The 26,228-nt window shown below is 52.2% G+C and overlaps 3 protein-coding genes across 18 annotated transcripts; 1 reads left to right on the top strand and 2 right to left on the bottom strand.

Annotated features, from left to right (window-relative positions):
• The first annotated feature begins 7,529 nt into the window (after positions 1 to 7,529).
• Positions 7,530 to 15,267, top strand: TNK1 (tyrosine kinase non receptor 1). 8 transcript variants are annotated; one of them, XM_057500934.1, is made up of 13 exons: positions 7,542 to 8,699; positions 9,662 to 9,826; positions 9,955 to 10,025; positions 10,150 to 10,341; positions 10,473 to 10,628; positions 10,747 to 11,030; positions 11,258 to 11,531; positions 12,707 to 12,801; positions 13,132 to 13,296; positions 13,541 to 13,620; positions 13,996 to 14,294; positions 14,377 to 14,472; positions 14,557 to 15,267. In XM_057500934.1, exons 2-13 carry the CDS (start codon positions 9,664 to 9,666, stop codon positions 14,668 to 14,670), a joined length of 1,989 nt encoding a protein of 662 aa, XP_057356917.1. In that variant the 5' UTR covers positions 7,542 to 8,699; positions 9,662 to 9,663; the 3' UTR covers positions 14,671 to 15,267. The 8 variants fall into 8 exon arrangements, with proteins under 8 accessions (XP_057356921.1, XP_057356922.1, XP_057356916.1 ...); XM_057500939.1 differs by lacking the exon at positions 13,996 to 14,294 and having other exon boundaries at positions 7,533 to 8,699; XM_057500932.1 differs by having other exon boundaries at positions 7,539 to 8,699; positions 14,377 to 15,267.
• Positions 15,228 to 20,218, bottom strand: PLSCR3 (phospholipid scramblase 3). Of its 9 annotated transcripts, none has more exons than XM_057500944.1 (8): positions 19,860 to 20,218; positions 19,285 to 19,465; positions 18,800 to 19,008; positions 18,658 to 18,700; positions 18,338 to 18,558; positions 17,916 to 18,077; positions 16,137 to 16,298; positions 15,228 to 15,943 (listed from the first exon to the last, which is right to left on the bottom strand). In XM_057500944.1, the coding sequence occupies exons 2-8, from the start codon at positions 19,289 to 19,291 to the stop codon at positions 15,887 to 15,889; spliced, it is 861 nt and encodes a 286-aa protein (XP_057356927.1). In that variant the 5' UTR covers positions 19,292 to 19,465; positions 19,860 to 20,218; the 3' UTR covers positions 15,228 to 15,886. The 9 variants fall into 9 exon arrangements, with proteins under 9 accessions (XP_057356927.1, XP_057356928.1, XP_036751725.1 ...); XM_057500945.1 differs by having other exon boundaries at positions 19,285 to 19,461; XM_036895830.2 differs by lacking the exon at positions 19,860 to 20,218 and adding an exon at positions 19,674 to 19,803 and having other exon boundaries at positions 19,285 to 19,461.
• Positions 20,219 to 25,017: 4,799 nt separating this feature from the next.
• On the bottom strand, positions 25,018 to 26,143 carry TMEM256 (transmembrane protein 256). The gene is made up of 4 exons (XM_036895834.2): positions 26,001 to 26,143; positions 25,668 to 25,699; positions 25,338 to 25,418; positions 25,018 to 25,241 (listed from the first exon to the last, which is right to left on the bottom strand). The coding sequence occupies exons 1-4, from the start codon at positions 26,083 to 26,085 to the stop codon at positions 25,098 to 25,100; spliced, it is 342 nt and encodes a 113-aa protein (XP_036751729.1). The 5' UTR covers positions 26,086 to 26,143; the 3' UTR covers positions 25,018 to 25,097.
• Positions 26,144 to 26,228: the final 85 nt, after the last annotated feature.

Here is a 26,228-nt window from a genome sequence, read left to right as displayed (position 1 = left end):
GCTTCCACCCCAGTCTGGCCTCTGTCTGCAATTGGGGAGGCAAGAGGGATGACAGGAGAGTCAGTGTCACACGGTGGTTCCTGGGGCAGGGGGAAGGTGTTCTGCTCCGAAGGACACATTCAGCAATGTCTGGAGACATTTTTGATAGCTTTGATTGGAGGATATGCTATTGGTACCTCATGGGTAGAGACTAGAGGTGCTACTAAACACCCTAAAAGGCACGAGAGAGTCTTCTGCAACAAAGAATCGTCCTGTCCAAAATGTCTGTAGTGTGTGGTTGAGAAACCCTGGTGTTCGGTTGGTCACCTGGCTGTTGGGAGTTCTGGGTTTGGGGATGGGAGATGGGACATGAAAAGAGAGACTTGTCATCAACCACAAGCCTAAGTCAGGGAGGGAGGGATCCAGGCCCTTACCTAGCCCAGCGGTTTTCAAACAGGGTAACTGGAGGCTCCACGGCAAGGGTTCTCAACCAGCCACATGTCAAAGTCACCTGGGCAGCTTTAAACTACCCTCCCTGGGCCTCATCTCCAGAGTCGGAATTTAGCAGTCTCATATGGGACCTCTGTTAATCTAACTTAGAGCCATCCAGGGTTAGAACTACTGTTTTGGGGTGCCCCTTACAAAGTCCTGAGGATGGGGAGAGGAATACTATCCCTTCCATGAGAGTACGTTTCATTTGTTTTACACAATCTAGCCCAATCTCTTCATTTCACACCAAAAAAAAAATGAGAGATCAGACAACCGCTCATTCATCCATTCATTTGATAGATACTTAGTATCCTTCAGGTGCCAGGTAGTATTACTGCTCATGCTGGGGTAAGGAGCTACATCTGGCCACCCAGGCACCCCAGCTCTCCTCCAGGCTGCAGTAGCTGCCTTGGGCTCTCCTATGCTACAGCCGCTCTCCAGGCTCAACAGTTTGGAGCTGCCCTTGTTTTCACAGCCAACGTGCAGAGGGTCAGCCAGCATTTTTGAAGGTTCTCTGTCCTATCTGCCCCTCTTCCTGTCCTTGGCCCTCGACTCACTTTAGAACTCCCTCACTGTGGACCCCAGGCTCCCAGAAGTGCCATCTGACTCTGCCCACTCCCCTCTAGTCCACTGCACTCCCAGCACCCACACTGTGATTTTTTAAAAACTCCTCATTGCTCACAACCTCCTGCCCAGCACCAAATGATGGTTAAGATTTTGGGCTTTGGAGTTGGGCTGCCTGATGTCAGGTCCCGGCTCTGTCTCTTACTGGACCTTGGGCAAGTTATTTAACTTCTTTGTTCCTGTTTCCTTATATTTTAAATGAAGGTCATGTACTTTATTGATTGTATGGCCTTTTCTTAACTTGTTTATATTTTGACATCTCTGGAGAAATCATCTTAAATTGAAGATATGTCAGGACATCTATTACAATTGATGATATCTCAAAATCAATTAAATGCAGCAGTACTTACCTTACAGGACTAGTGTGAGGTCCAAATAAGTTCATGTAAAATGCTTGGGACCATGCCCAACATGTAACAGACCCTCATTAAGTATTAGCCATTATAATCTCTTAGTTAAAACCCTTCCCTAGCTCTTCCTTGCCTACAGAATATAGACCTGGTCCTTGACCCTGGCAGTCAAGGATCTCCAGCAGCAGCTTCCTCTTTTTTGGTCCTCAGGCCAGAGCTGTCCAAACACAGATCTAACTGGAATCTCCCATTGAATGTCCCATTGGCATCTCAGGCTCTGCTCGTCCAAACCCACCTTCCTCCCCGACCCCACCCCCTCTTGTGATCTCACTCAGGTTTAATGGCAGGGCCAACAGTATCAGGACATCCTCTTCCTCTCACGCCACATGCCCACTTCTCATCAGTAGGCAACCTACCTCTGTAATACTTCTTGGAATCTGGCCCCATGTGTCCCTCCGTGGAGCTGTCTCCCAGCTCTGCCCAGCCCACGGCCACAGTGAATCACTTGAAGCTGCCCAAATGCTTTGTTTTCTCATGTCCCCTTGCCTCTGTCCAGGCTTGTTCTATACCTGGGATTCCCTTCTCCTTTGGCTCAGACATCACCTCTTCTGAGAAGTTCTCTGAGCACCTAAGGCAGAGTACAGTGTCTCCTCTCTGGGCCACTCTCATATGGCATCTGTTACATCAGGTGGTGGTTCTTTACACATCTTCCCTCCATGCACTACCCTGGAAAGCCACTAGCTAAGGTTTTGTGTCTTTGTTTCCCCAGTGCCTGGCCCATGGGATACAATGGGAAGCATCACTGACAGTGCCAGCCGCTGTCTGAGCCCTTATGATATGTACTCCGCACGTAAGAGCCTCATGAGCACATGGCACCGAAGGCTGGTGGGGTTTGTTTTTTGTGCACATAAGGCCAGCCCACCAGTGTGTGGGCTGCCAGGACTGGGCTGGTTTTTCTGAGCCCCTCACCAAATGCTAGGCTGCTGTGGGTGTGGCAGTTTTTAACAATAGCCTCCAAATTCTTTGACATGCCTCCTATCAAGATTTAGGGCTTATGTATCCTTCCTTTGAATTTGGGAACCATGACTGGCTGATTAATGAATGCGACAGAAGTAACACTGGGTTACTTTCTGGGCCCAGGCCTCAAGGAAACTGGCAACTTCTGCCCTCTGTTTCTTGGGTCACTTGTTCTGAAACCCAGTCACTATGCTCTGAGGACTCCCAGGCTATAGGAGGAGTCCACATGGAGGGGTTCGGCCAAAAGCCAGCATCTACTGCCAGACATGTGAGTGATAATACACCCAAGCTGTCCCTGTCTCCTCCAGACTTTCAGATTTTCCAACTAAGGCTCCAGACATGGTAGAGCAGAGAATAAACATCCACACTGGAATTTCAGATTCTCAAGGTCCAGAAGCAAAATAAAATGGTTGTTTTTATACCACTAGGTATTATTATTCAACACTAGATAACTGGAACAGTGGGGCAGAAAAAGCAGCCTAGGAGTTGGCACTAAAGGCCACCACACAGCTGGACCTGCCACTTCCTAGTTATGTGCATGAGGAACATCACTTTATTAGCCTGAGCCTCATGGAGTTACTGATGACTAATACATGGAGCCTATGTGTCAGACAACACTTCAAGCATTTTATCGGTTGTATTAATTATCTATAGCTTGTAACAAATTATGCCAAAACTCAGTTATCAAAAGTAATAAACAGTATCTCACAGTTCTATGGATCAGAAATTCAGGAGCAGCTTAACTGGGTGGTTCTGGCTCACAGTTTCTCATGAGGGTACAATCAAGCTGTCAGTTAGGGCTGCAGAAATGTAAGGTTAGACTGGGGCTGGAGGATCAACTGCCAAGGTGGCTCGCTCACATGCCTGGCAAATTGGTTCTGGGCTGTTGGCAGGAGGTCTCAGTTCCTCAACATGGAAAGCCTCTATATAGGACAGCTTGGGTGTCCTCATGAGATGGTGGCTGGCTTCCCCCAAAGTGAGGAATCTAAGTGAGCAAGGCAGAAGCCACACTGCCTTTTCTGACCTAGCATGGAAGTAATACATCCTGTCCACAACATCCTATTGATGAATCAGACAAGTCCTAGTCTTAGTGGGAAGGCACCATACAACAGAGTTCATAGCTGAAGGGCAGCTCATCAGTGGCCATTTTGGAGACTGGCTACCACATATGTCCACACAGTTAATTCTCCCATGATCCTACAGGGCAAATAATCCTACTATGCTCATCATGAAGGAGAGGAAACAGAAGCACAGGAATGTGAATCAACTTGCTCAGAATCACAGGATGGTAAGTGATAAGCTGGAATTCAAACTCAGGTGATCAAGCTTCCGAGGTGGAGCCTAAGCTACCGTGTCACGGAGACCCTCGGCTCCATTGTGAGCCTGAAGGGATGTGGCAGGTATAACTGTGCTTCCACTCTGGAAAGCAAACCAACAGAAACATATAAGGAGGTGGCTGGTGACGCTAAAAACTAGTGAGGTAAATGCAAATTGGAAAAGGATGGGACCCTCAGGGTCCTGGGAGATGGGGTGATGAAACAGGAGGGTTTTATCTAAGGGTCTGCAAAGAGCTACCCATGTGGAGCCAGGAAGTGCCAGAGAGGGAGCAGAAATGGTTTCACCAGAAGAATGCTTATGGGTTAGGTTTGGAAACTCCCCTCCCCATCACTCCCTGCAAAGGAAGCTCTTGATGTCAAAAATCTCCGTTGTTTCACTCTACCCAGATGACTCTGTCTCATCCATTTATTCAACAAGTGGGCTTATCGATTGAGCACTTACCACATGAGCCAGGTACTAGACTGGGCATGGGGTACATAGCGATGCCAAGGCAATATATGAAGTTCTGTTCTACTTGGAGCTTAGAATCTAGCTTGGAATCTAGCAGGAAAGACAGACAAGTTACTGACAAATTTGACCAGAGCAGTGAGTACAATGATGGGAAAGCACAGGCATCTGGGGTGCGAGGGAAGAGACCTGACCAGTTAGTAAGCTGCGTGCACTTAGCAAGGCCGGATTGGAACAAGGATGGGAAGCTTCCAAGCAGAGGGAACAGCCCCACAAAGGCTCAGAAGAGAGAGCCAGAACATAGAAGTACTTTCCTCTAATGAGATGCTGGCGTGTTTTAGGGGAAAGGTGGAGTGCCCCTGATCTCAGGGATCAGAGAGGAAAAGGGGGAGCCAGGGGCACTAATGTGGTTCCCAGTAGGAATGAAAAGGTCTCTGCAAAGGGACGGGACCCAGCCCCACCCAAACCCGAGGCAGTCAGGGAGGAGGCCCCTGGGTGCTCTCTCTGCTTATCCTCCTAGTTCTCTGCCCTGTGGCGAAAGACTGGGCCCCAGTAGTGTGATGTGCTCATCCTTCTCGGACACCAGGCCTGCAGGGCAGAGCAAGGTTTTTTAAGACCTTTCAGTGGTCACAAGCCCTCAGGTACAAACCCTACTACAGCAGGGTTTTTTAAGACCTTTCAGTGGTTACAAGCCCTCAGGTAAAGCCCAAGCTCTGGACTGAGTAGAATTAATCCAACCAGGAGGGATAATGTCTGCCTATTCACCTAGGTCCCCAGCACCTGGCACAGAGTTTGCTGGAAGGATGAACGATGCCTAGTCTGGCTTCTGTCAACCTCTCTGGATGCATCTGCCTTCATATCTCCCCATGGGCTTTACACCTATGTGTTCCTTCAATTCCCAGAGGACCTCAGTACACCCAGATCAGTCAGGACAACTGGACATTCAGAGGAAAATCAGGTTTCATGTTCTCTTCCCTGAAGAAACTCATGGAGCCATTATGTTCCTCACCAAAAAAAACCTGGACAACACCAAGATGAATCTCAAAAATATGTTAGTGAAATAAACCAAACATATATAATAAATATTGTGTGACTCCACTGATAAGGTCAAGAGCAGGCAAACGTGATCTACAGTTGTTAGAAATCAGAATAGTAGTTGCTTCTGGGGAATAGAATTGACTGAAGATGGGCACAAGGCAACTTTCTAGGACTGTAGGAATGTCTAGGTCTTTATCTACATTAATGGATGTGTACCTTTGTTGAAATGCATTGAGCTGTACAGTTAAGTCTGTACATGTTAGTGAATGTAAGTTATACTTCAATAAAGTACTGCTAGCATAGAAAGCATAATGTTCACATGAATATAGTAATGACAAAAACCTTTAGTGTATGGATTAAAAAGACATAAATAGACATAACCAAAGAGAGTATTGGGGAACTGGAAGATAGAGCTGAGGACGTTGTTTTGCATCACAAAGACACAAAGAATGGAAAATAGGGAAGAGAGGTTAAAAGACATGGAGGACAGAGTGAAAAGGTCCAGCATACTTCTAATCAGAGTCCCCAAAAGAAAGAACACGAAGACTGGAGGTAAAAGAATATTTGAAGAGATACTATACTAGCTGAGAATTTTCCAAAACTGATGAAAGATGCAGATTTATAGACAGAGGAAATAAAACACACTGAGAATAAATAAAAGAAATCCATACCTATATACTTTGTAATAGAACTACAAAATACCAATGATATCTTAAAAGCAGGGAGTAAAAAACAAATCACCTACAAGGGAATGAATGACAGACTGGCCAGACTTCTTCACAACCAATATTGCACCTATGCCTACACTGTCCCAGATACTAAGAACACAAGGATGAACAAGATGGCTCCAGTCCCTACTGTGTGGAGCCCACAGTGTATCACAGACAACAGATGTGGGAAACAATTACAGTGATGAACTGGCCTGGAGACAAGAGACTTGGCAAGAAAACCACACAGGAAGAACTGTGAACTATGGAGGTTTTCCCCTCAATGCTGGAATATACCATGTGTTTATCAAGATGGGGTGGGCTTTTCCCTCCAAGGGATTCTAGGGACAGCAACAGCTACGCTCACACATTCTTCCTTAGGGCAGAAGGGGACAGGCCAGATGTCCTAAGACAGGTGGCTTCCTCCCTGGGACCCCTGAGGAAAAGAGACAGTGTAGGCTCCTCCTCTGAGCCTTCTTCAAGGTCCTGAAAAGTCCCGGGTGCCACAGACCAAGTAACAGTGTACAGAGCTCTGGGGTCAGCAAAGGCTACATGGGAGAGGGATGTTATGCCAGAATGAGGTCAGGAAGTGTCAGTGAATGGGGGTTGGGGGTTGCCCTGAGGAGACCAGGCACCAAGCTGGGATGGGGCTGAGGAGCAAATCGGGGCTCTGTCAACCCCCCCCCAAAAAAAAACAATCACACACAAGACCTACCATGTTCTACCCTGGGAAGCTCCTCAAAAGATCCTTTTCAGGGGTAGCACATTGGACCAGAGTTCAGAGTTTGGAAAAGGACGCTGGTTTGGGTCTTGGACTCTCTCTAGGCTGGGGGCTGACTTCTGCACCACCATCAACACCTCTCTGCCTGGCTGCTTTCCAAAGGCACCACCCTGTCTTCCTCCACTAGAGAGCTCTGGGAAGGGTGCTCCAGGAAGCTCTCTCCCCTACTAGGGGGCAGGGACTGGGTCCCGTTAAGCCTTATATTCCCCGGGCCACAGCAGGACACCTGTCTTTGCCAATGGGTTGCAGGCCCGGGCACCGGCAAGTTCACTATGGATTCAATGTGACCAAAGAAATGACAATCGAACGTTCTTGGGGTGAAAGGGTTATACCCAACTTTATTTTCACGGTGGCAGAGTAATCACTAAAATCCTGTCCACTCAGAGCAAGTCTGCATGCAGCAAGCCAGTCTCTGCCTCTGGGCCTCTCTGCCCGCACAGCCGTCCTCTGGGCCTCTGTTCTCTGTGCTGCCACCACTCCAGCCTCTGCTCTCCTGCAGCCTTGCAGCTGTGCCACCGTGTCACCCAGATCACTGGGCGGAGCTCTTTATATAGAGTCGATAGCATACTGCCCAAACTTGTGTAGTGAGGGAGCCAACCAAGGCCAAGTGAGAATCCTGGCCTCAGGAACTTTCATTTTATCCACTGTGAGAAACACACTCACTGGTCCAAATTCAGTAAGTGGACACGGAGACGAAGAGAACAACAGAGCAAGGCTTTAATGACGATCTTGCAGGATTGGGAGTCTGGTGGGCAGGCACACCTGGGGAGTTTGGCTCCAATAATTTATCTCCTAGTGCACGAGTCCCTCCCCTGGTTTCTCATTGGCTGAGTACTACAGGGTTCACATTCTTTCCCGGAGGTCGCCTAAGCCAGTTATATCTTTCCTTTACATGTCTTAATTTTATTGGTAGGTTCAAAAACCTCAAACAGGTACAGCCAGGCCCTTATCAATTCCCCCACCCCCACCCCCACTCTCGGCCCCAGCAGCTTCCAGCACGTGGCCCTTTGTTAATACCTTACTGTTAAAATGTTTAAACATCCTAGTGGGAGTAAATCACATTTAGGTTTTATACTCTTTCCTAACATCCACAACATCTCTATCAGGTTATTCATTTAAGGGGTGGGGCTATGGTGAGAGATGGAGGATTTGGTGAGGGTCACGGAAGGCAGGACACAGAGAAGGGCGTCTGGGGCGAGGGAAGAGTTATTTGGAGTAGGCTGGAAAGAGAGTGTGAAGGTGGAGAAAGGATGGGGGGAGAGGAGAGCAAAGCGCAGAGGAAAGGAGGGCCACCAGCCGCGCTCGCAGCCCCCACCTGGTCCCCTCTGGGGACTGCGGGCGCCGCACAGGCCAGTCCAGGGCCGGCTGCCAGGTCCCGCCCTCCGGGGCCTCCGGTCCCGCCCTTCTCTGGATTTAGTCCTGGGCTGGCCGCCCCGGCCGCTCAGTAGCCGCCGCTTCCGCCTTCGCCAGGTGAGGGTCAGAAAAGAGGGCCGCTGGGGCTGGCGGAGCAGCTGTCGCTTGGGGTGCCCACGCGGGTGCTGAGCTTGCCCGCTTCCCCTCCCCTGGTTCTTCCCCTGCGAGGCCGCTTTCCCTCCTGTCCCCCGTCCCTTGCTTTCCCATTCCCACCTTGCCAGCGATCTGGGGGCCCCTGGGTCCTGGGCTTTCTCCTCCCTCGTACCCACAAACTCCCAATTCCTGGCCCTTTTCCGGGTTTCCATCTGGGCCCAGCCTGGGATCCTCCCTTCCTCCCGGCTTGCCTAAAGTGGAGGAGGGAGGGGTCCAGATATGAGTAAGGGAGAGTGTGTGCAGGCAGCCAGCACCCGAGCACCCAGAGCCTTGTTTAATGAAGATCGGTGGAGCTGCCTTAAAGCCACATTGGACTGAGTGACCCCGGTGTGCCATCAGGGCTCTATCCAGAGCGGAGCTCAGGTGGGTGTGGAAGGGACTGTGCACCTAGGTGGCTCTGCGCTTAGCTTACACCTGAGCTCGGCTGGCCTGCACTTAACTGCCGATCACAAATGCCTGGGGTGTAGAAGAGGCAATGACTCCAGGCGTCTCTGGGCTGAGGGGCCTGTATGCTTGCATAACTCAGGTACATGACACTGTACCTTGCTGTCTTGTGTGTGTTTATGTGGACCTTGGTGTCTCAGACATGTGGGGCAGTGTATTTTGGAGGCAGTGAACTGCCATGTCTCAAATACATGTTTGTGAGAAGGTATGTGGCAGTAAGTCTGGGTGTTTCACAGCAGCATACTGGAATGTCTCAGATTGAGAGGATGTGAATCTGGGTGTCTCAGGCATCTTTTGCAGCCTATCTGTTGGTCTTGGTGCGTGTGTGTGCAGTAGCGTATCTGGGTGTGGGAGGCAGTGTACCTTCGTGTGTGTTTGTACCTGTTGTCTGAGGGATGGTGTGGTTAGTGTCTCTGGGCATCTCTGATAGACCAAAATGTCTCATGTATGAGAAGGGGAGGTGTCTCAGGTGTATGTGAGTGAGTGTGTGTACTGGTGTGCCTCAGGTCAAAAGGGCAGTGTATCAGGGTGCTCTAGGTGGATAGGGGCAGTGTACCGTAATGTCTCAAGAGTAAGCAGGGCAACACACCTGAAGTTTGCAGAGTACTAAAACCTCAAGTGTGAGGAGGGCAGGTTTCTCAGTGATGAAGGAGGTATGATGTGTAGGTCTTGAGGATGGGAAGCACTCTTCCTGGGACTTGTGTGTATGAGTGGCAGGATTCCTGGCTGCCTCTGATGTGCTCCTCCCTCTGTATCTGAGTGCTTCTGATGGGATGAGGGTGGAACTGGCGACCACATCTCTGGTTTCTGAGTGTCTCAGGTGCCTACCCTGGGCTGTGTGTCGGGAGGAAAGGGAATCATCCTTAGGGTTTTTTCCCCAGACATGCTCCCCGAGGCGGGCTCCCCGTGGCTGCTGCGGCTGCTCCGGGACACTCAGCTGGCCCAGTTTTACCGACCCATCCTTGAGGAGCTTAATGTTACTCTCCCAGAGCACTTCGACTTTGTAAGGCCTGAGGACCTGGATGGCATTGGCATGGGCCGGCCTGGTGAGGGACCCCTGAGGCCCTATTCTCTCCTTCCCCAGCCTTTTAGTTGCTACCCCATCCCAGCCATCTTCTGCATCTTACCCTCCTCATTTTTATCACATCAGCCCTCTGATTCTGGCTTTCCCTAGCCCAGCGCAGACTGGCTGAAGCTTTGAAGAGGCACCGTTCCAGGCCGAAGTCTAAGAACTGGGTCTATAGGGTGTGTGTTTTGGGGTGGAGATGGGAGGCTTTAAGGGCCAACTTAGGCCAGGGAATGGGGTAGGCTGAGTGGCAGGGAGGGGTATACAGCATTCCACACACCTGATTGCCCACCCCTGTTTCAGATCCTTGGGGGTTTTGTGCCTGAGCAGAAGGCGACCACCCCACCCTCCAACAGCCCTCTGTGCCTCCCTGAACCAGACAGGGAACTCAAATGTCTGATCCCAGATGGTGCTGTGTGCAGAGGGGAGCTGCTGGGCTCTGGCTGCTTTGGTGTGGTGCACCGTGGGCTGTGGACACTGCCCAGCGGCAAGGGTGTGAGTGTCCAGGGAGTCTACTTCATTTTGGGTACTAGGGCCACTGCCCCCTGTGTTCTGCCTGCCCTCTCTGTTCTAGCCCTGGCAGAGCTGTTCCTAAGGTGCCTGATAATGTTTACCTCGACCCCTAGGTCCCAGTGGCTGTCAAGTCCCTCCGGGTGGGTCCTGAAGGCCCCGTGGGCACAGAGCTGGGGGACTTCCTGCGAGAGGTGTCCGTCATGATGAACTTGGAGCACCCACACGTGCTGCGTCTGCACGGCCTGGTACTGGGCCAGCCTCTGCAGATGGTGAGCAGGCGCGACGCTGGCTCCCAGGGCAGCCGCGGGGCTCACGTGCCACAGGAAGGTGGGTGGCCAGAGTCCCTTGGGGCCGAACCGCTGCTCAGTCGGCGCTGTGCTCCTGTAGGTGATGGAGCTGGCGCCACTGGGCTCCCTGCATGCGCGCCTGACGGCCCCGGCCCCGACAACCCCGTTGCCCGTGGCCCTGCTCTGCCTCTTCCTGCGGCAGTTGGCGGCGGCCATGGCGTACCTGGGGGCCCGCGGGCTGGTGCACCGAGACCTCGCTACCCGCAACCTGCTGCTGGCTTCACCCCGCACGATCAAGGTGGCGGACTTCGGGCTGGTGCGGCCGCTGGGTGGCGCCCGAGGCCGCTACGTCATGGGCGGGCCGCGCCCCATCCCCTTTGCCTGGTGAGGGGCTTGGGGCGCGGGGAGAGCTGGGGCTGACCTGCAGGGCCCCAGCTAGGTAAGGGGCTGTGCGGAGAGGACTGGCCCTCCGAGGGAGGCTGGGACAAGAGTGGGCCGGAGGGGTTGGTAAAGGACTTCAGAGGATGATGAAGCCCGGAAAGGACGTGCTCCGAGGCAGGTGGGAGCTCCAAGAGGCATACCTGCGGCTCCCTTCAGCTCCATTTCCACAGGTGTGCTCCAGAGAGCCTGCGCCAGGGCGCCTTCTCTTCTGCCTCGGACGTGTGGATGTTTGGGGTGACGCTGTGGGAGATGTTCTCCAGGGGCGAGGAACCCTGGGCCGGGGTTCCACCGTACCTCATCCTGCAGCGTCTGGAGAAGGACGGAGCCCGGCTGCCTAGGCCTCCGCTCTGCTCCAGGGCTCTCTATGCCCTTGCTTTGCGCTGCTGGGCCCCCCATCCTGCTGACCGGCCTAGCTTTTCCTACCTGGAGGGGCTGCTCCAAGAGGTGGGAGGCCCAGCCTGCCCAGATACACTCAGTATCTCCTCCCTCCATTCTCTCCCAGGGTTCAGTGCACAAGACTAAGTAACAAATACCAACTTCTGGGCTGGGGTCTGGGACTGGGGTCTGAACCGGTCCCACCGGCAGGACACTGAGAGACCTGGGGAGGCATCTTAGGGTTACATAAATGCAGGCTGAAGGGCTGGAGGCTGGGGCTGAGCCAGAGAAGTGGGAGCAGTAGTTGTGGTGGGGGGGCATTAACAGAGAAAAATTTCAGTGTGCAAGGGGTAAATACAAAAGACAGTCCTAGAGTCACCTTAAGGGTGCTGCATGGAGGGATTTGTAAGGCATGGTAAATACCCAGAGCTAGCCCACGGAGTACTTGATCTGTGTAAGGTACTCTAAGCACTTCATGGGTATCCTTACACATGTTCACTCATTTAGTCCTTGAGACAACCTGATGAGGTCATCATTATCTCAGTTTTACAGATGGGGTCCTTAAGACACTGACAGTTTAAGTGACTTACCTGAAGTCACACAGTAAGTGGAGGAGTTGGGATTTGAACCAGTCAATCCGACTTAAGAGCTGTGCCCCAAATCACTATACCCTATTGTTACAGAGGTTTAGTCTTTAAGGGCACCTGGGAGCTAGGGAAGAGTTTTGAGCAGGGGAGTTACAAGCCAGCTGTACATGTTATACCACTCTGGCTTGGTACAAGAATGGATTAAAGGGATGATACTGAAGATGGGAAGACCAGGTAGGCAACAATGGCCATGAAGCAGAGCAAGGTAAAGATGTATGGATGAGGGTTGAGGTGGTGGGGCTGCAGAGAAGTGGAACATTTCCAGAGGCACTTAGGAGGCAGATATGATGTGCCTGGGTGTGGAGTAAAGGCCATGTATGGGATGTGTCTCTCCTTGGTCCCCCAAGCAGAGACAGGGCCCCCTTTGTTGTTCCCTGACTCCTGGGCTGCGTCCAGCTTGGCATGGAATCCAGGTCTGCCTCCCCAGCTGGATTACATTTAGGGGACAGGGACAGTTCTACCCCAGCCTAGGACAGAGGACATACCTTGTATGGATTTTATTGGTAGGTGTGTAAACAGGTGTCTCCCTTCTTCCCTGTTCCCATGGTATTACCCTTCTGACTCAGGCCACAAGCCCAGCCACCCTTTCCTCTACAGGCCTGGCCTCCTGAGGGACGTTGTTTGAGGGATGTCTCGGAGCCAGGTGCTCTGAGGATGGAGCCTGGTGACCCCATCACGATCATCGAGGGCAGGTGAGGGCCTCCTACATCCCACACATCCCCAGGAGGGGGCCTCCCTCCCAACCCTCATGACCCTGCTCCCCATCTGCTTCTCCCCAGCTCCTTGAAACCTGATCCTTTGCCTTATCTCCTTTCCCCAATGGCCCTCCTCTCCACCACTGTCCTGGGCTCCCCACTGGAGCCACCACAAGCCCTTAGAGCCCTTTTGTGTTAGGGAGAAAAAGGTTTCCCTTCCTCCAGGCCAATGCAGCTCCATGGCACACAGCTTATGGGCTGAATGTGGACCAGAGCCCAGCACCCCTTCCCATGCTCTCATCCCCTTCACCAGCCTTCTTCCCACAGCCCCAGTGCCACAACCTGGAAGGGCCAGAATGGTCGCACATTCAAAGTGGGCAGCTTCCCAGCCTCAGCAGTGACACTGGCAGACTTGGGAGGTTTACCAGCCACCCGTCCAGTCCACAGAGGGCCCCCTGCCCAGGGAGAGCAACAACAGGGAAGCATAGATGGGTAAGGACCAGAAAGAGTCAGAGACACAGCTGGGCTGGGGGAACCAAACAAGTCCGACAAGTTCTCTGGAAGGAAGCTTCGGGAGGGGCCAGGTGAAATCGAGAGCCTGGACTTGCCTCCCAGCTAAAGCTTCCACTCTGGGTCACAGCCTGCCTGGGGCCCCCAGAGAGTGTATTTGGAAGAGGACGGTGATATGTGGGGTAGGGGGTGGGGGTGGAGAATGAATTGGATCACCCTCCAACAGGGACAGAGCAAAGGCAACTCTCCGGGATCTACCTTCAGCACAGGGCCAGAGAAAGAACGTGCCCTTGCAGAGGATGAAAGGTGGGTGTGGTGGGGTGGGGACAAGGCCTCCAGGGTCTCTGAGGAGGTCAGACAACCCTCTAATCTGCTCCTGCTCTGAATCCATGCCTCTGCATATGTGATTTCCTTCCCCCACATCCTGCCTATTGACATCCTAGCCGTGCCTCCAGATCTGCCCTCCTGAACAGCAGATCTGCTCATCCGAACAGCGTGTCCTGCCCTGCCCTCTCAGTTCTTTGGGTCCTCAGTTGCCTCTGCTTGCGTGTCTGCTCTGTACCTCTGTCTTATTGTCCCATCTAACACAAGCACCACCCGGAGGACAGCACTGAGAATGGCAAGAAGGCAGAGCCTAGCATCTGAGTTTCCACTGTATTTGTTTCTTTCTCCACTATACAGGCATTTCCAAGAGTCTGGAATCCATTCTGTCCCTGGGCCCACGCCCCACAGGGGGTGGTTCAAGCCCCCCTGAACTTCGACATGCCAGAGTTGTGCCCCAGGGAACCCCAGGCCTGCCACCCCGCCCTTCCTTTGCCTCCAGCTCTTCTCAGCCCAGCCAACCTCCCAGGGAGCGACCCCCATGGCCCAAAAGAGAACCCTCCCACAATTACCCCCTGGGAGCACCTGGAGCCAGCAAACTCACTGTCCTCCCTGGAGGCCTTTTGCCTGACCCTGAATTGCAGAGGAGGATTATGGAGGTGAGGTATCTCTGCAGTAGCCTGGTGTCCAGTGGGGGCTACAGGCTGGGGAAGTGGCTTAAGCAAGGCTTTGTTTCCACAGGTGGAACTAAGCGTGCATGGGGTCACCCACCAGGAGTGCCAGGCAGCACTAAAGGCCACTGGGGGAGATGTGGTTTGTGCCATCCGGAACCTCAAGGTAAAGCAAGGCCCTTCTCTCGGGTTCCTGCCTCCCCTGCCCTTGCCCTTTGGCTGTCAGCTGCCTGCCTTCCTGCCTCCACAGGTCGACCAGCTCTTCCACCTGAGTAGCCGGTCCAGAGTGGACTGTAGGCGCATCCTGGAGCATTACCAATGGGACCTCTCAGCTGCCAGTCGCTATGTCCTGACCCGGCCCTGAGCTCTTCTACCTTGGGCATGGACCAAGGGCCTGGCCATGCGGGACCAAGCAGAACCAGAACATGTTCCTATTGGGGCATACTTTTCCAACTGGGGAGATCCTGCTGTAGGCATGGCCAGGGGGAGCCCAGGATCAGTGTCTCCTCTTACCCTGCCTCTTGTCCTCTCTTGGCTGGGCCATAGAAATACTAGTTCACTCTGCCACCACATTCCCAACCAAGAGGAGGACTAGGAGGAACATAGCTGCTACACATTGTACCCACAGAAAGCTTCTGCTTATGACAGAGGATCATCATGTGGCCATACTCCATGGGAGCAGCCATCTTAGATGATGGAATTAGCCCTGGCAACTTGGGGCATGTGGCCCAAGCTGCCTTGGCTTGGCCCAGGGCTGCCATGGGCAATGAAAGATGCTCTCTTGGACTCAAGGACATTTGATCCTGGCAGCATGGATTATGAGATGGGCCAGCCCCTGCCCAGTCCAGCTGTCATATTTCCCTTTGTTTCTTCCCACACCAACTTCCTTCTACCCTCTCCCATCACATACATCTTCTAATGTCCAAAAAATTACAAAGTTTATATGAATATAACATACAAAGACACAGCTTCCTTCCTAGGGCAAGGAAAGGAAGCAGTTGGAGGGGGGGTTAAATAAGGCACAGGAAGTTGCAGCAGGCACCGGCTGTGGGCACGGCCCAAGGGGGAGAGGAGGTTGGCACTAGGGCCCTGGCCCTACAGCTGTTGGTGGGGAGGGGGATCCCCTCGGAGTGCCATGGCCTGGCCGAGCTGATGGGGGGAAGGAAGCCATGTCTGTCATCTTTGGTGCTGCTTACCCCTACCTGCCTCAGCTCTGTCATAAGGCCCTAGAGTCCTGGGTTCTAAAGGCCTCATTTGGAGCAGAGGCCCTGCCTGGCAGGGGTGGAAGGAAGTGGGTAGGAAAAGTTTAAAAGCTGATATACCTGTGTGCTGAGCATTTGCCAAAGACAGTGGTGGGAGGTAGCAGGGGAAGGGCTCTCATACCCTTCTGTGTGGGCCACAGGTGGAGGCGGCCAGGGGATTAGGGCAGGGATGGGGCACCATGGTCCCCTCTGAGGCATCCCTGTCTGTCCTGTGCAATGTACATGGAGGAAGGGGGCTGCCTCTGAGGAGGGGCTAGGCCAGGGCAGGTGACCATCTTGAATTCTGGTTGAGGTGATGGTCTCTTCTTGAGGCGGTCTCTAACTGGCAATAGCAGAAGGCCCAGCACCTCCTCGCTTCTCAAAGAACATGTAGTCCTAAGGGGAAGGCATTGTCAACAGATCTGACTGGGCAGGCCTGGCTCAGCTATCACAACCCAGTTCTGGAACTGCAAGCCCCCATAAAGTCTGTCCCTAACCCTCTCCTGGCAGGAGGCCAAAAAGTGCACAGTCTCCCGTAAGAGCCAAAAGTAGCAGGAGGGGAAGTGGGGGCAGCCAACTCTCTACTCACAATGAGAAAGGTGGCTCCCAGCAGTACAGCCTTCACCCTGACATCCAGGTCCAGCGGGAACTGCAGGCCAAAATCATCTGCATCTGTGAGAGCTTCTCGGAGCAGCCCGCCCCACTGCTTGCTGATTCGGCCCACACTGCGTGATTCATCTGGAGTCTTCACCTGTTAGGAGAGAGAAAGGACAGGCCCAACTGGGAGGCTGCAGCTGATCTCACCTGCCTCCAATATCACGTCCACAGTTACCATGTATGAACAGTGCAGCCCTGCCCTTAGTGAACCCTCCCTACAACCCTAGGTTTCCATGTGACATTTGGGGTAAGTGAGTCACCCTAGGTCACACTGTGAATATACAACAAAAATTAGAATTCAGACTCAGATCTGTTGCTCTTGAAAAGCCATACTTGATAACTGAACATCAGTAGTGGAAGAAATGGAAGCACAATATAGTCTAATCTCCTTAATGTATGGCTGGCTGGTTGCTATCTTTGTTTTGGTTACCAAAATCCCTGCCACCCACAGCTGGTGCAATTTGTGTCCTGCACAAAGTAGCTTGGTCACGAGGGCAAGAGAGGCTGCTAAAATCCTGGCTACCCTCTACCAGTCAGCCAAGCTACTAGAAGTCTGTATCTATGGCATCAAAGGGTGCCATTACTCAAATCAGCAAAGTAGGGAGGGCTCGTCCAGCATTGCATGCAAGCCTCATCCAGAGAGGATCCAAACCCATCTATCGGCAGTGAGAGACAGTAAGTGGCCTCCAAGGACCATGGTTTCCACTGGCTTCCCTGGGTTCAGTAGCAACAGGCCTTGCCAATATGGGTGGTAAGGCACAGTGTCCCCCTGGTCCTTTTCCTGTGCTCGTTCTCCAGTGACTAGAACTAGAGCGAGTCTTTCTTCACCCTTTCCATCCCCTTCCCCACTGTCCTACAGCTCTAGGGCACTTCCTGCAAGTCAGTCCCAGGTTGGGCAAGGTCCATCTGGCCCTATAGTCCCAAGACTGCAGTCCCAAAATGGATCATTCATAATTATGTAAAAGGAAGACTGGCCCTATGAGAATCCTTCAGTCTACACATTCCCATCCAGAGGTCACCTGGTTATCTTTCCCAACCAGTTCCTATCACAGTAACTGCCCCCCAGCTACCAAGGTGACTCAATTTTTAAAGGTAACCTTAGGTTAAGACACCTCATCAGAAGCCTTGGAAAGTCTACTGGATTATACCTGTTGTTTCTCCCTTATCTGCACAGGTAATTATCTCTAAAGAACTCAAGGGTCTGGGAAGTGCCTTCGTTTTCTAGAAACAAAGTTACTTCCCAGGCCTCACTCCGAAACTGTCACCACTTGGGTTCTCCAGGCTCTAAGTTGGTAACAGGAATTCATGGTGAAAAGGATATCACCTAGATTCTGGGTTGGAGCCATTTGCATTCCCAGGTTGGCAGGGCAGGCCACAGGACGTTAAATTAGTGCTTGCTCCAGCGCCTGGGCTCAAACGCATGCACAGTAGCCACATGGGTCCAGCCCAAGTCAGAGTCAGTAATCACACTTTACCCTAAATTCAGCCTGGCCTAGATTTTGCCCCCTCAACACAGGGCTGCAGATAACTATCAGCACTGATTGGTCCTTAAAATGAAATCCTTTGCCATGCTTTTTCTGGAAATGTAGGAGTCATGGTAGATTTAGACTGATGAGCTCAGGGTCTTGATCTTATTGTTGGCCATCCTGCCTCATGGAAGCTGCCATCTTGGTTTAGTTAAGTCCCAGTTATCTCCCCTTATTCCCGATACCTCAAAGTTGGTGTCTGTGCCACAGCCACAGGTCCAGCAGGGCCCCACCACTCGCAGAACAGTATGGCGATCAGCGTCCTGGATGGAGAACTTGGGGAGGAAGGGATGCCAGGTCTGTAGCACATGGCCAATGGTGATGCCAGGCGGAGATTGTACTTCCATCTGGACCAGGAGGCAGAAAGTGTCACTGCAAGCCAGGGCACCTAGGCCCAAGCTCTCCCTGGTCCAGCTCTGTCACCTGTCTCTCCTCACAGGACTTCCCATTCCCTTCACGAGCCCACCTGTCATCCCCCTCACTAGCTCTCCCATCCCATTCCCACTGGAGCCAGCCTCATCCTGGGTGCTGCCCCATCACTGATCCTCCCCATTATGGCCTGCCCCCTCCCCGCACTTCTCCGGGGACCCCGTCCCTCCCCGCCCACCTCTTGGAGGCCACAAGGGCAACAGCTGCAGCCACAGTGGAGGGGGCGGAGCAGCCGCAGCACCTCTCGGTCCCCGGGGTCCACCACGCGGACACGCAGGGGCCGGCGAGCTCCACAGCACAGACGTGCGCAGCAGTTGCTTTCCTCGGCCGCCTGCCCCAGCAGCTGTCCGGCCCCCGAGCGCAGTTCGTACCGGTTACACATCTCCCAGCCTAGGAGTGCTGCCAAGGGGTGACACACTGAGGCCCAAGCACAGGTGCCTGCCCCAAAACCTACTCTCTCTTCCCCCTTCAGGGGACCCACAGTTCTCCTTCACTCACTTTCCACTCGCTCAGCCTTCTGGTGAATCAAGATCTGATCAATCTGGGAAGAGAGTAGGTGCCACACCGACATCAGCTGGCTGGACTGGACGCCCACGTCTCCTCCCCATCACTCCTCCTTCCTTGCTTTCCGCCCACTCACCTGCACCAGGAATTCGAGGCCAGAAGGCACCCCTGGCAATGGCAAGAAGGGGGCAGCAGGTCCCGGAGGTGCCCCAGGGCCTGGCGAAGGGAAGACAACGAAGCCGGGGGCAGGGGCAGGCACATGGGCCTGCCCGGGCCCAGGATGCAGGGCTGGCTCCGGGTACCCAGCGGTCACAGGGTAGGCAGGTGGGGGTGAAGAGGCATAGCCTTTGGGAAGCAAGTAGCCAGTCGGGGGACAGGGGTAGATTACAAAGGCCCTGCGGCCTCATCCCCTTACCGCAGCCCACGCGGGGCGAGGCTGCGGGGAAGATGGGGTGGGAAGGCACTGAGAAAGATGGGGCGGAGGAACAGGGCGGCGGCTCCGTGGGAGGCAGGGAGGAGCCCACGCTGCCAGTCCGAGCACATTCCCGGAGGATGTGTTCGCCACCCTGATTCCAAGTCCGTAGGGGGATAACGGAGACCCTCAGCCTTGTGCCCACTTACCTGCCATGGGGATGGGGCGAGAGTTTGGGGTATGTCGCTGCCGGGAAGGTTGATTCTAGAAGTGGAGGCAAGCTCGGAGACAGCCAGACAGACACAGAGACAGACACAAAGACGGACAGGCAAACGCGAAGAGGCAGCTGCACCCGGCGCCGGCCCAGGTTCTCTTGGGCGGCGCCTCTGACTCGGGGAGAAACCGAAAGTGTCAGCGGGCAGGGAGGGGTACGAGGGACCCTGGATTCCCTCAGGGGCCCCAGGACCGCCCCCTCCCTTTGTTCTCCCATTCTCCGCGGAGGCGGCTGTTGGCAGACAGCAGAACAGGTGGAACCGCGGACAGACCGACAGCCTGACCTCGAGGGAGGTCCCCTGACCCCTCTGTGGCCCCCGCTCACCTGAAGCCCCTAGAATAGTCGGGGTGCTCAGCACTCGGCGGCTCAAAGGAGCTGGTGGAGGCGGGCCCAGGGCCTTACCCCGCCCCTCGACCCGTCCAGGCCCCGCCCCTCTCAGCCCGTGCTGCGCGTCTGCGCAGAAAGGATGCTGGTTCTCCAGCGGGCCCGCAGAACGTGGACCACGGATACCTTCTGCTGGTCGGCGTCCCGCCTCTTCCGCTCCGCTGCAGAAAGCGAGAGGAAGCTATCCTGGGGAGCGCAGACGTCTGGACCGAGCCCTGCGACTCCCGCTAGGTCGGCTCAGTGCCCCTCGGTGGGAGGCGAGGGAAGCTTGCGGGCGCCCCCAGGCCCCTCCTCCCAAGGGCGGTTCGGCCTCACTGACGCGGCGGAACACCCTTCACACTCACTCCCTGGCTTCTAGGGCTGGCCCTGGCTCTCTCTCTATCTCCTAGATACCTAGCGTCTCTCCTCTCTGACGCAGCAGTGACCCACACAGACACCCTGCAATTACAGTACTTCCTTCAGGCGCCCTTAGCCACACAGGTGACAGGCAGCCAAACAGTGTCAAAGACGTGTGCGGGAGGTGAGGTTCAGGGATGTATTCTGGGTACTGAGCAGAAGCCAGCAGGTGTGAGGAAGTCCTGCGCCTTGGAGACCTACAGACTGAGTGGCAAGAGGTAACTTTAGAGAGGGAATACAGCCCAGGTGCACAGAAGGCCTGTGAGAGCTGGAACTTGGCCCTAAAGGCAGCAGGGAGCCCACTGAAAGATTTTAAAAACTGAGGGAGGTCAAATTTTGCGTTTGAGGAAAACCATTTAAACTGCAATGTGGAGAACAATGGAGGCACCGAGGCTGGGTTTATGGCATCCTGGGGGAGAGGATGGCTGTGGGAGTGCACAGACAGAAGTGGGTATTTTGGAGATACTTAGACAGTAATACGAAACTTGTCTGGGAGGTGAGTCCAAGATGACCTCCTGTGCCTGTCTGGTGAACAGGCAGAGGGAGGTGTCACCCATCAAAATGAACATGGGAGAAGCAGGTTTGGGGGACTCATTTGCCCCCATGTCCATGTTCCTCTGGGCTGATCAGCTGCTCCCCCAGTTTCAGTCATCATCTGCTTCAAACCCAGTGTCAGAGCTCTCCACTGGTATCCCGTAGTGCCTCAGACTCTACATGGCCCAATCCACGGACCAGCCTCACCAAAACATATAAACAGACATACAGAGATTCATTTATTCAACAAAAATTTAGTGAGACCTACTATATGTCAGACACCAAGTGGTAGGAATATACAGCAGATAAAAAAATAACAAACATTCCTTATCTCCTGGGGTTTACATTCTAGTGGAGAAGAGACAGACAGTGTAAATAAAATAGATCAGAAGTCAGATGATGACAAGTGTTGTGAAAGAAATAGAAGACAAAGAGGATAGAGAGGTAGTGGGCAGAGGTTGCAATTTTAAAGAGGGTGGTCTAGGAAGGCATCACCCAAGGTGATAGTTGAGCAGAGACCTAAAAGGAAGCCAAGGATTGAGCCATGGAGACTTCTAGTTGAAGAGTGTTTAAGGCAGAGAGAACAAGGGCAGAGACCCCTGAAGCAGAAGAGTACAAGTTCAATGAACAAAAAGGCCTGTGTGACTGGAATAGAAGAGGTGGAGGTCAGAGAGGTCACAGGAGGCCAGACCACATGTGGCCTTGTAGATCATAGGATTATACACTCTTGAGATGGGAAGTGTTGGAGGATTTAGACAGAAAAAAGACATGAGACTCACATACTGAAAGTGGTCCTCAACTCAGGCTACAAGTTAGAATCATCTGGGATGCTTTACAAAATACTTCTACCTGGGCCCCACTCTTGTCAACTAAATTAGAGTAACTTGGGTAAGGTACAGATAGAACTTTTTGAGAATTCCCCAGATTTTAATATGCAGCTAAGACTGAGGTCTACTGTGTTAGAAGGATCTCTTTTTCTCTTAGGCTGCTCTGTCCAGTGTACTCAGGCTGCAGATAGGCAAGGGCAGAAGTGCTGGCAAAAAGGTAGGTGAGATACAGTGGTGGCTTGGATCAGGGGCCAGAGCAGTAGCAGTGGAAGTGGTGAGAAATAGTCAGGTTCTGGTTACATATTTGAACCAACAAGACTTGATGGCTTGGATATAGGATGTGAAAAAAAGGAAAGTCAAAGGTGACTCAGACTTGGCCCAGGTGCACTTCACAGTGCAGGCCCCACCCTTACTCCACACGGTCATTTTCTGACTGCCTGCTCCATCCTGAGCTCCAGGCACTCATGTTCTCTTCATATGCTACCAGTATTGGCTTGTTCTTTTTTCCAGTAGATGGATGGAAGTCTTACCAGTCTCCAAAGGCAGAACAAGCCCACCTCAGTGTCTGCTTATAACACTGAACACATTATATCAAATTGTTTTTTTTTTTATGGGTCTGTCTTTACTGCTAAAATCTGAGTTTACTGGTATGTACAAGAAGGAAAGAATTTAGCTCTGGGAATGGGACAAGAGTCTGATTCACAGCTTGCCCAGGTATAAGCCATATGATACAGAACCAGTTACTTCATCTCCTAGCTTCACTTTCTACTAGCTTGCAAGACTGTTGAGAAGACTGGATGCACTATACAGTAATAATAGGGACCAATTATGAAGGAGGCCTTACTTAACTTGCTTCCCTAAAAGCACGGCCCAATGGCAGGACCACAGCCAAGGTATTAGGGGTCACACTACATGGAGGGTGGCCATTCCAGATGCTGGCATCTCCCACACCTGGAGGTTCCCTGTACCCCTAACACTGCCCAAGCTGAAGGATGGAAAGGCAACAGGAGCACTGGACTGGGAGGGAAAAGCCTGGGGATCCATGACTGGTTTGGCCACAGGAACCCTGGATGGCCTTATCTGACTCACTGTTAAAATGAAGAAATACTGTGATCCTCTACTAATATGCTTCAAATCATTTCTCCTCCCTGGATATAAATGCTTAAGTGGCTTCCCATTGCCCTCAGAAGAGAGTCCAACATATCAGCACAAAGCTCTGTTGGGCCCCTGCTATCTGCATCTTTCACTACCGACCCTCTCATGATCTTCAAGTCAGCCACCACTTCTTGAATGCACTGGGCTGTCTTGCTTCAGGGCTACCTGGAAAGCTCTTGCCTTGATCTGGAACATGCCCCTTTCCCTCCTCATCACCTACCTCCTTCAGATCTCTACTGAATACACTGCAGCTGCTACAGGAGTTTGGAGTTCAATAGGGACTAGGGTAGGAGATACAAATTCTGGATTTAAAAGTATGCAGATTGAAATTAAAGATATGGGGCTGAACGAGATTACCTAAAAATCCTTTCACTTAGACAAATGGCCTGTATTTTTTTGAATGTACATTTTCAGAAAAATTAAGAACATGCCTCTACTATACCATATACATGGGCATTTTATAAAACATACACAAAAACAAATTATAAAGGATGAAATTAAAATATGTATACATACAAATTCTAATTTTTTTCATAACAATTTGGAAAACATTGATTTAAACTGGGTAGAGAAGCTGGCAAAGCAGCCACAGACATAGGGAAAACCAAGAGCGTGGTGTCATAGAAGCAACGTGATGTGTTTCAAGGACAGTGTAGCCAGCTGTGTCAAATGCTGCAAAAGCTGAGGAAGATGAAACTGAAAATCGTCCACTGGATCTGGCAATCAGAAGGTCACAGTGATTCACAGAATACTTTCAAGAGCATTTATGGAGAAGAGATAGGATGGAACACTGACCAGAGGGGTTGCACAGTAAACTTGAGTCCAGGTCTCTTTCTAGAACTCAAACATCTCCCTGAGCTCCCCAACTACCTGCTGGGCATCTCTCCACTTGGATGTTTCCTGGGCATTTCAGAAACAGGTCCAAAACTGACCTCCTGATCCGCCTCCCCCTAATCTGCCCCTCCTTCAGTTTTTCTCCTGTTGCGTATCAGTACCTCCATTCAACCAGATGGGTAAACCAAAAATATCTCATTCACCCCTTTTATCCAATCCATCAGCAAGTCCTATCATCAGTACCTTCAGAACACATTCTGAACTGGACCCTTTTCACCACTTCCTCCTAAGCCATGCCACTGTCATCATCTCACACCTGGACTCCTCTAGTGTCTGGAATCGTGACTGGTCTTCCTGTTGCCATGCCTTCCTCCAATTGTTTCTCCGATCTTTCAAGCATATAAATCAGATCCTAGCATTCTCACTTTAAGCCTTTCAATGACTTACTGTTGCACTACAAATAAATTGCAAATGCCTTACCACTGCCTGCAAGGCCTGCACTGACCACCAGTAACCCCAAATCAGTCAGCCACACTGGTTTTGCTCTTTCTCTAACTCACCCAATGTTCTCACACCTCAAGAACTTTGAACTGCTTCCTTATTGGCCTGTTTCGCCAGCTATCTTTTCTGCCTAGAATACACTTCCCCTCTACTCTGCATGACGCTAACTCTAGCTTCCATGGGACCTCCTCTGCAAGGCCTCCCCATCTAAAGAGGCACACCCTCTACTTACCCACTCTTCCACTGTCTCCCTATCCTTTTCTTTCAAGCCCATGGCACAACTCACAATGATATATTTGTGTGCTTAGTTGTTTAAGGTCCATTTCCATGGATGGAAAACTCCACGAGGGAAATGATGTCTGTCTTGTTCACAGTTTAGTTTCCTTGCACTTGATGAGTACTGGCTTAATAAACACTGCCCCCTAATTTTTCCAGTTTCCTACACACTGTGGGTGCTGCTCCAGCCTGCCCTGCCACCTTTTCTCAACTCTTTTTCTGCTGAACTCAGAAATTTGGCCTGAAACACACTGAAGACTTGTGTGGCCCCATACTCTTCCTGTCTTTGTTCACTGCGTTTCCTCCACACAACAGAACTCTTTAAAGGATCACTTCAAGGACTGTGAAGCGCTTGCTGACACCCACTACATGTTCTATCCCTGCTTTGAACCCCAAACTATTTTATAATTAATGGCACTCCTGTCCTGCCTTACACTCAATAAATCTGTGGAATGACAAGGCTGAAAACCACTACTCTACAGTAGTCTTCAAATTCTAATGAGCATCATAACTATAAGATGAGCTTGTTAGATACAGATTTGCAGGCCTCAAAGAGGGCTTCAGTAAGAATCTGAATTACTTTAGGCATTCTTTCTGACTCTGATGCCCACCAGTTTAAGAACCTCATTAACAAGTCAACATGAAATGAACATAATCACCAGAAGGCTCACTGATTCAGCCTTCGGAAAGCTACGGAGTTCAGAGGTTGACAATCCCTACCCTTCCTATTCCAAGAGGTTAGATGAACAAAGACTCCAGAGTTCTTTATTTGCCTTTCTCTTTTAATCCCTTCGCTGTTCCAATTCTCAAAAAAATACCCAGAAATTAAACACAAGGAAGCTCAAAGAGCCAAGGCAAGCCAGCCCAAGAATAGCAGGCTCCCTCCCACAGGGGCCAAAGTCTGGGCGCTTGGGTCTCCACTCAGAGCCTGGTAGTAAAAGCTGGTGCAAAATAAGGTGGTTCCAGAGGCTAGCAATAACCCGGCCTGAAGGAGATACAAGGAAGAATACAGGCTAATAAACGGGCGGACTGAGAGGGAGTGGGCGAGGCTCGGTAAGGGTTAGGTAAGGGTTAAGATTACCCAGAGGGGCCTTCGGCAATGGGGCACCCCTAACAGGGCCAGGCTGTGTAAGAAGTGGTGTTTGTTGGCCTTGTCAAAGAGCTGTAAGAAAAAGAGAGATGGGGAACTTCCTAAGCAACGCAGGAGGCTGGATCCTGTGGGGACACAACGCAAGTAAGTTCATCACCCACTTAAGTCCCAGCTGGCCTTTCCAAGTACCCAAGCCTCAGGCTTGCAGCCCTTGTAACTCCAAAGACCCGTGCCCCGCCCCTCTCCTCCTGCCCTCAGGTACCCAGGACTTTGTGCCCTCATAGACCCGGAAGTCGCAGAGCCCCAGCGCAGTTACTTCACCTCTTTTCCATAGGCATCGGGGAACTGGGCGCCTGTCGAAAGGAGAAACAAAGGTTACCAGTTCTAGACCAGTTCCCACCACCCCTAATCCCGGAGGGACCCAAGTGAACACTGCCGACAGAGGGCTCCCCCAGAAGGCTTCTGATTGGTGGACACACGTAAGGGCAGTTCTGGGAACCAACTGGACCGGGCTGAGGTGCTGTAAAAGGTTTAGGGCTCCGAGGTCTATCTGGTCAAATTGGAGGCCGGGCACTTCCCATAGACTCTGCCCTTGTAACAGACCCCAAAGGTTCCCACCGAGCACAATCCCAGCTCAGTTCCCAGTCCCCTGACCGTGTGCCCCGTAGGAGGCCAAGCCTAAGGCCCCGGCTCCGGACAAAGCGCCCACACGACGGAATGCCGCCCCGAGCCCGGCCATGGCAGTGGATGGTCACGCGCGCGACGAACACCGCCCAAAGAGGCCAGCCAATCCCGATCTGGCATGCAAATAAGGCCCACAGGTACCCAATCCGGGCCGTGTTCATTTCAGAGTCCAGGTCCTCACCCGGGTACTTGAGCCTT

The sequence above is a fragment of the Manis pentadactyla genome, chromosome 4 (assembly GCF_030020395.1).
Source record: "Manis pentadactyla isolate mManPen7 chromosome 4, mManPen7.hap1, whole genome shotgun sequence".
NCBI lineage: Eukaryota > Metazoa > Chordata > Mammalia > Pholidota > Manidae > Manis > Manis pentadactyla.
This window is presented reverse-complemented; position numbering and strand designations above follow the sequence as displayed.

Coding starts and splice junctions, on each gene's coding strand:
- TNK1 (XM_057500932.1), top strand. CDS start 9,664: ATGCTCCCCGAGGCGGGCTCCCCGTGGCTGCTGCGGCTGCTCCGGGAC. Junction 9,827..9,954: donor CATTGGCATGGGCCGGCCTG/GTGAGGGACCCC, acceptor GGCTTTCCCTAG/CCCAGCGCAGACTGGCTGAA. Junction 10,629..10,746: donor TGGGCCAGCCTCTGCAGATG/GTGAGCAGGCGC, acceptor GTGCTCCTGTAG/GTGATGGAGCTGGCGCCACT.
- PLSCR3 (XM_057500944.1), bottom strand. Junction 18,078..18,337: donor GCCCTTGTGGCCTCCAAGAG/GTGGGCGGGGAG, acceptor CTCCTGGTCCAG/ATGGAAGTACAATCTCCGCC. Junction 16,299..17,915: donor GCACAGACACCAACTTTGAG/GTATCGGGAATA, acceptor CTCTCCTAACAG/GTGAAGACTCCAGATGAATC.
- TMEM256 (XM_036895834.2), bottom strand. CDS start 26,085: ATGGCCGGGCTCGGGGCGGCATTCCGTCGTGTGGGCGCTTTGTCCGGA. Junction 25,419..25,667: donor CCGATGCCTATGGAAAAGAG/GTGAAGTAACTG, acceptor TTTTTCTTACAG/CTCTTTGACAAGGCCAACAA. Junction 25,242..25,337: donor ATTGCCGAAGGCCCCTCTGG/GTAATCTTAACC, acceptor TATCTCCTTCAG/GCCGGGTTATTGCTAGCCTC.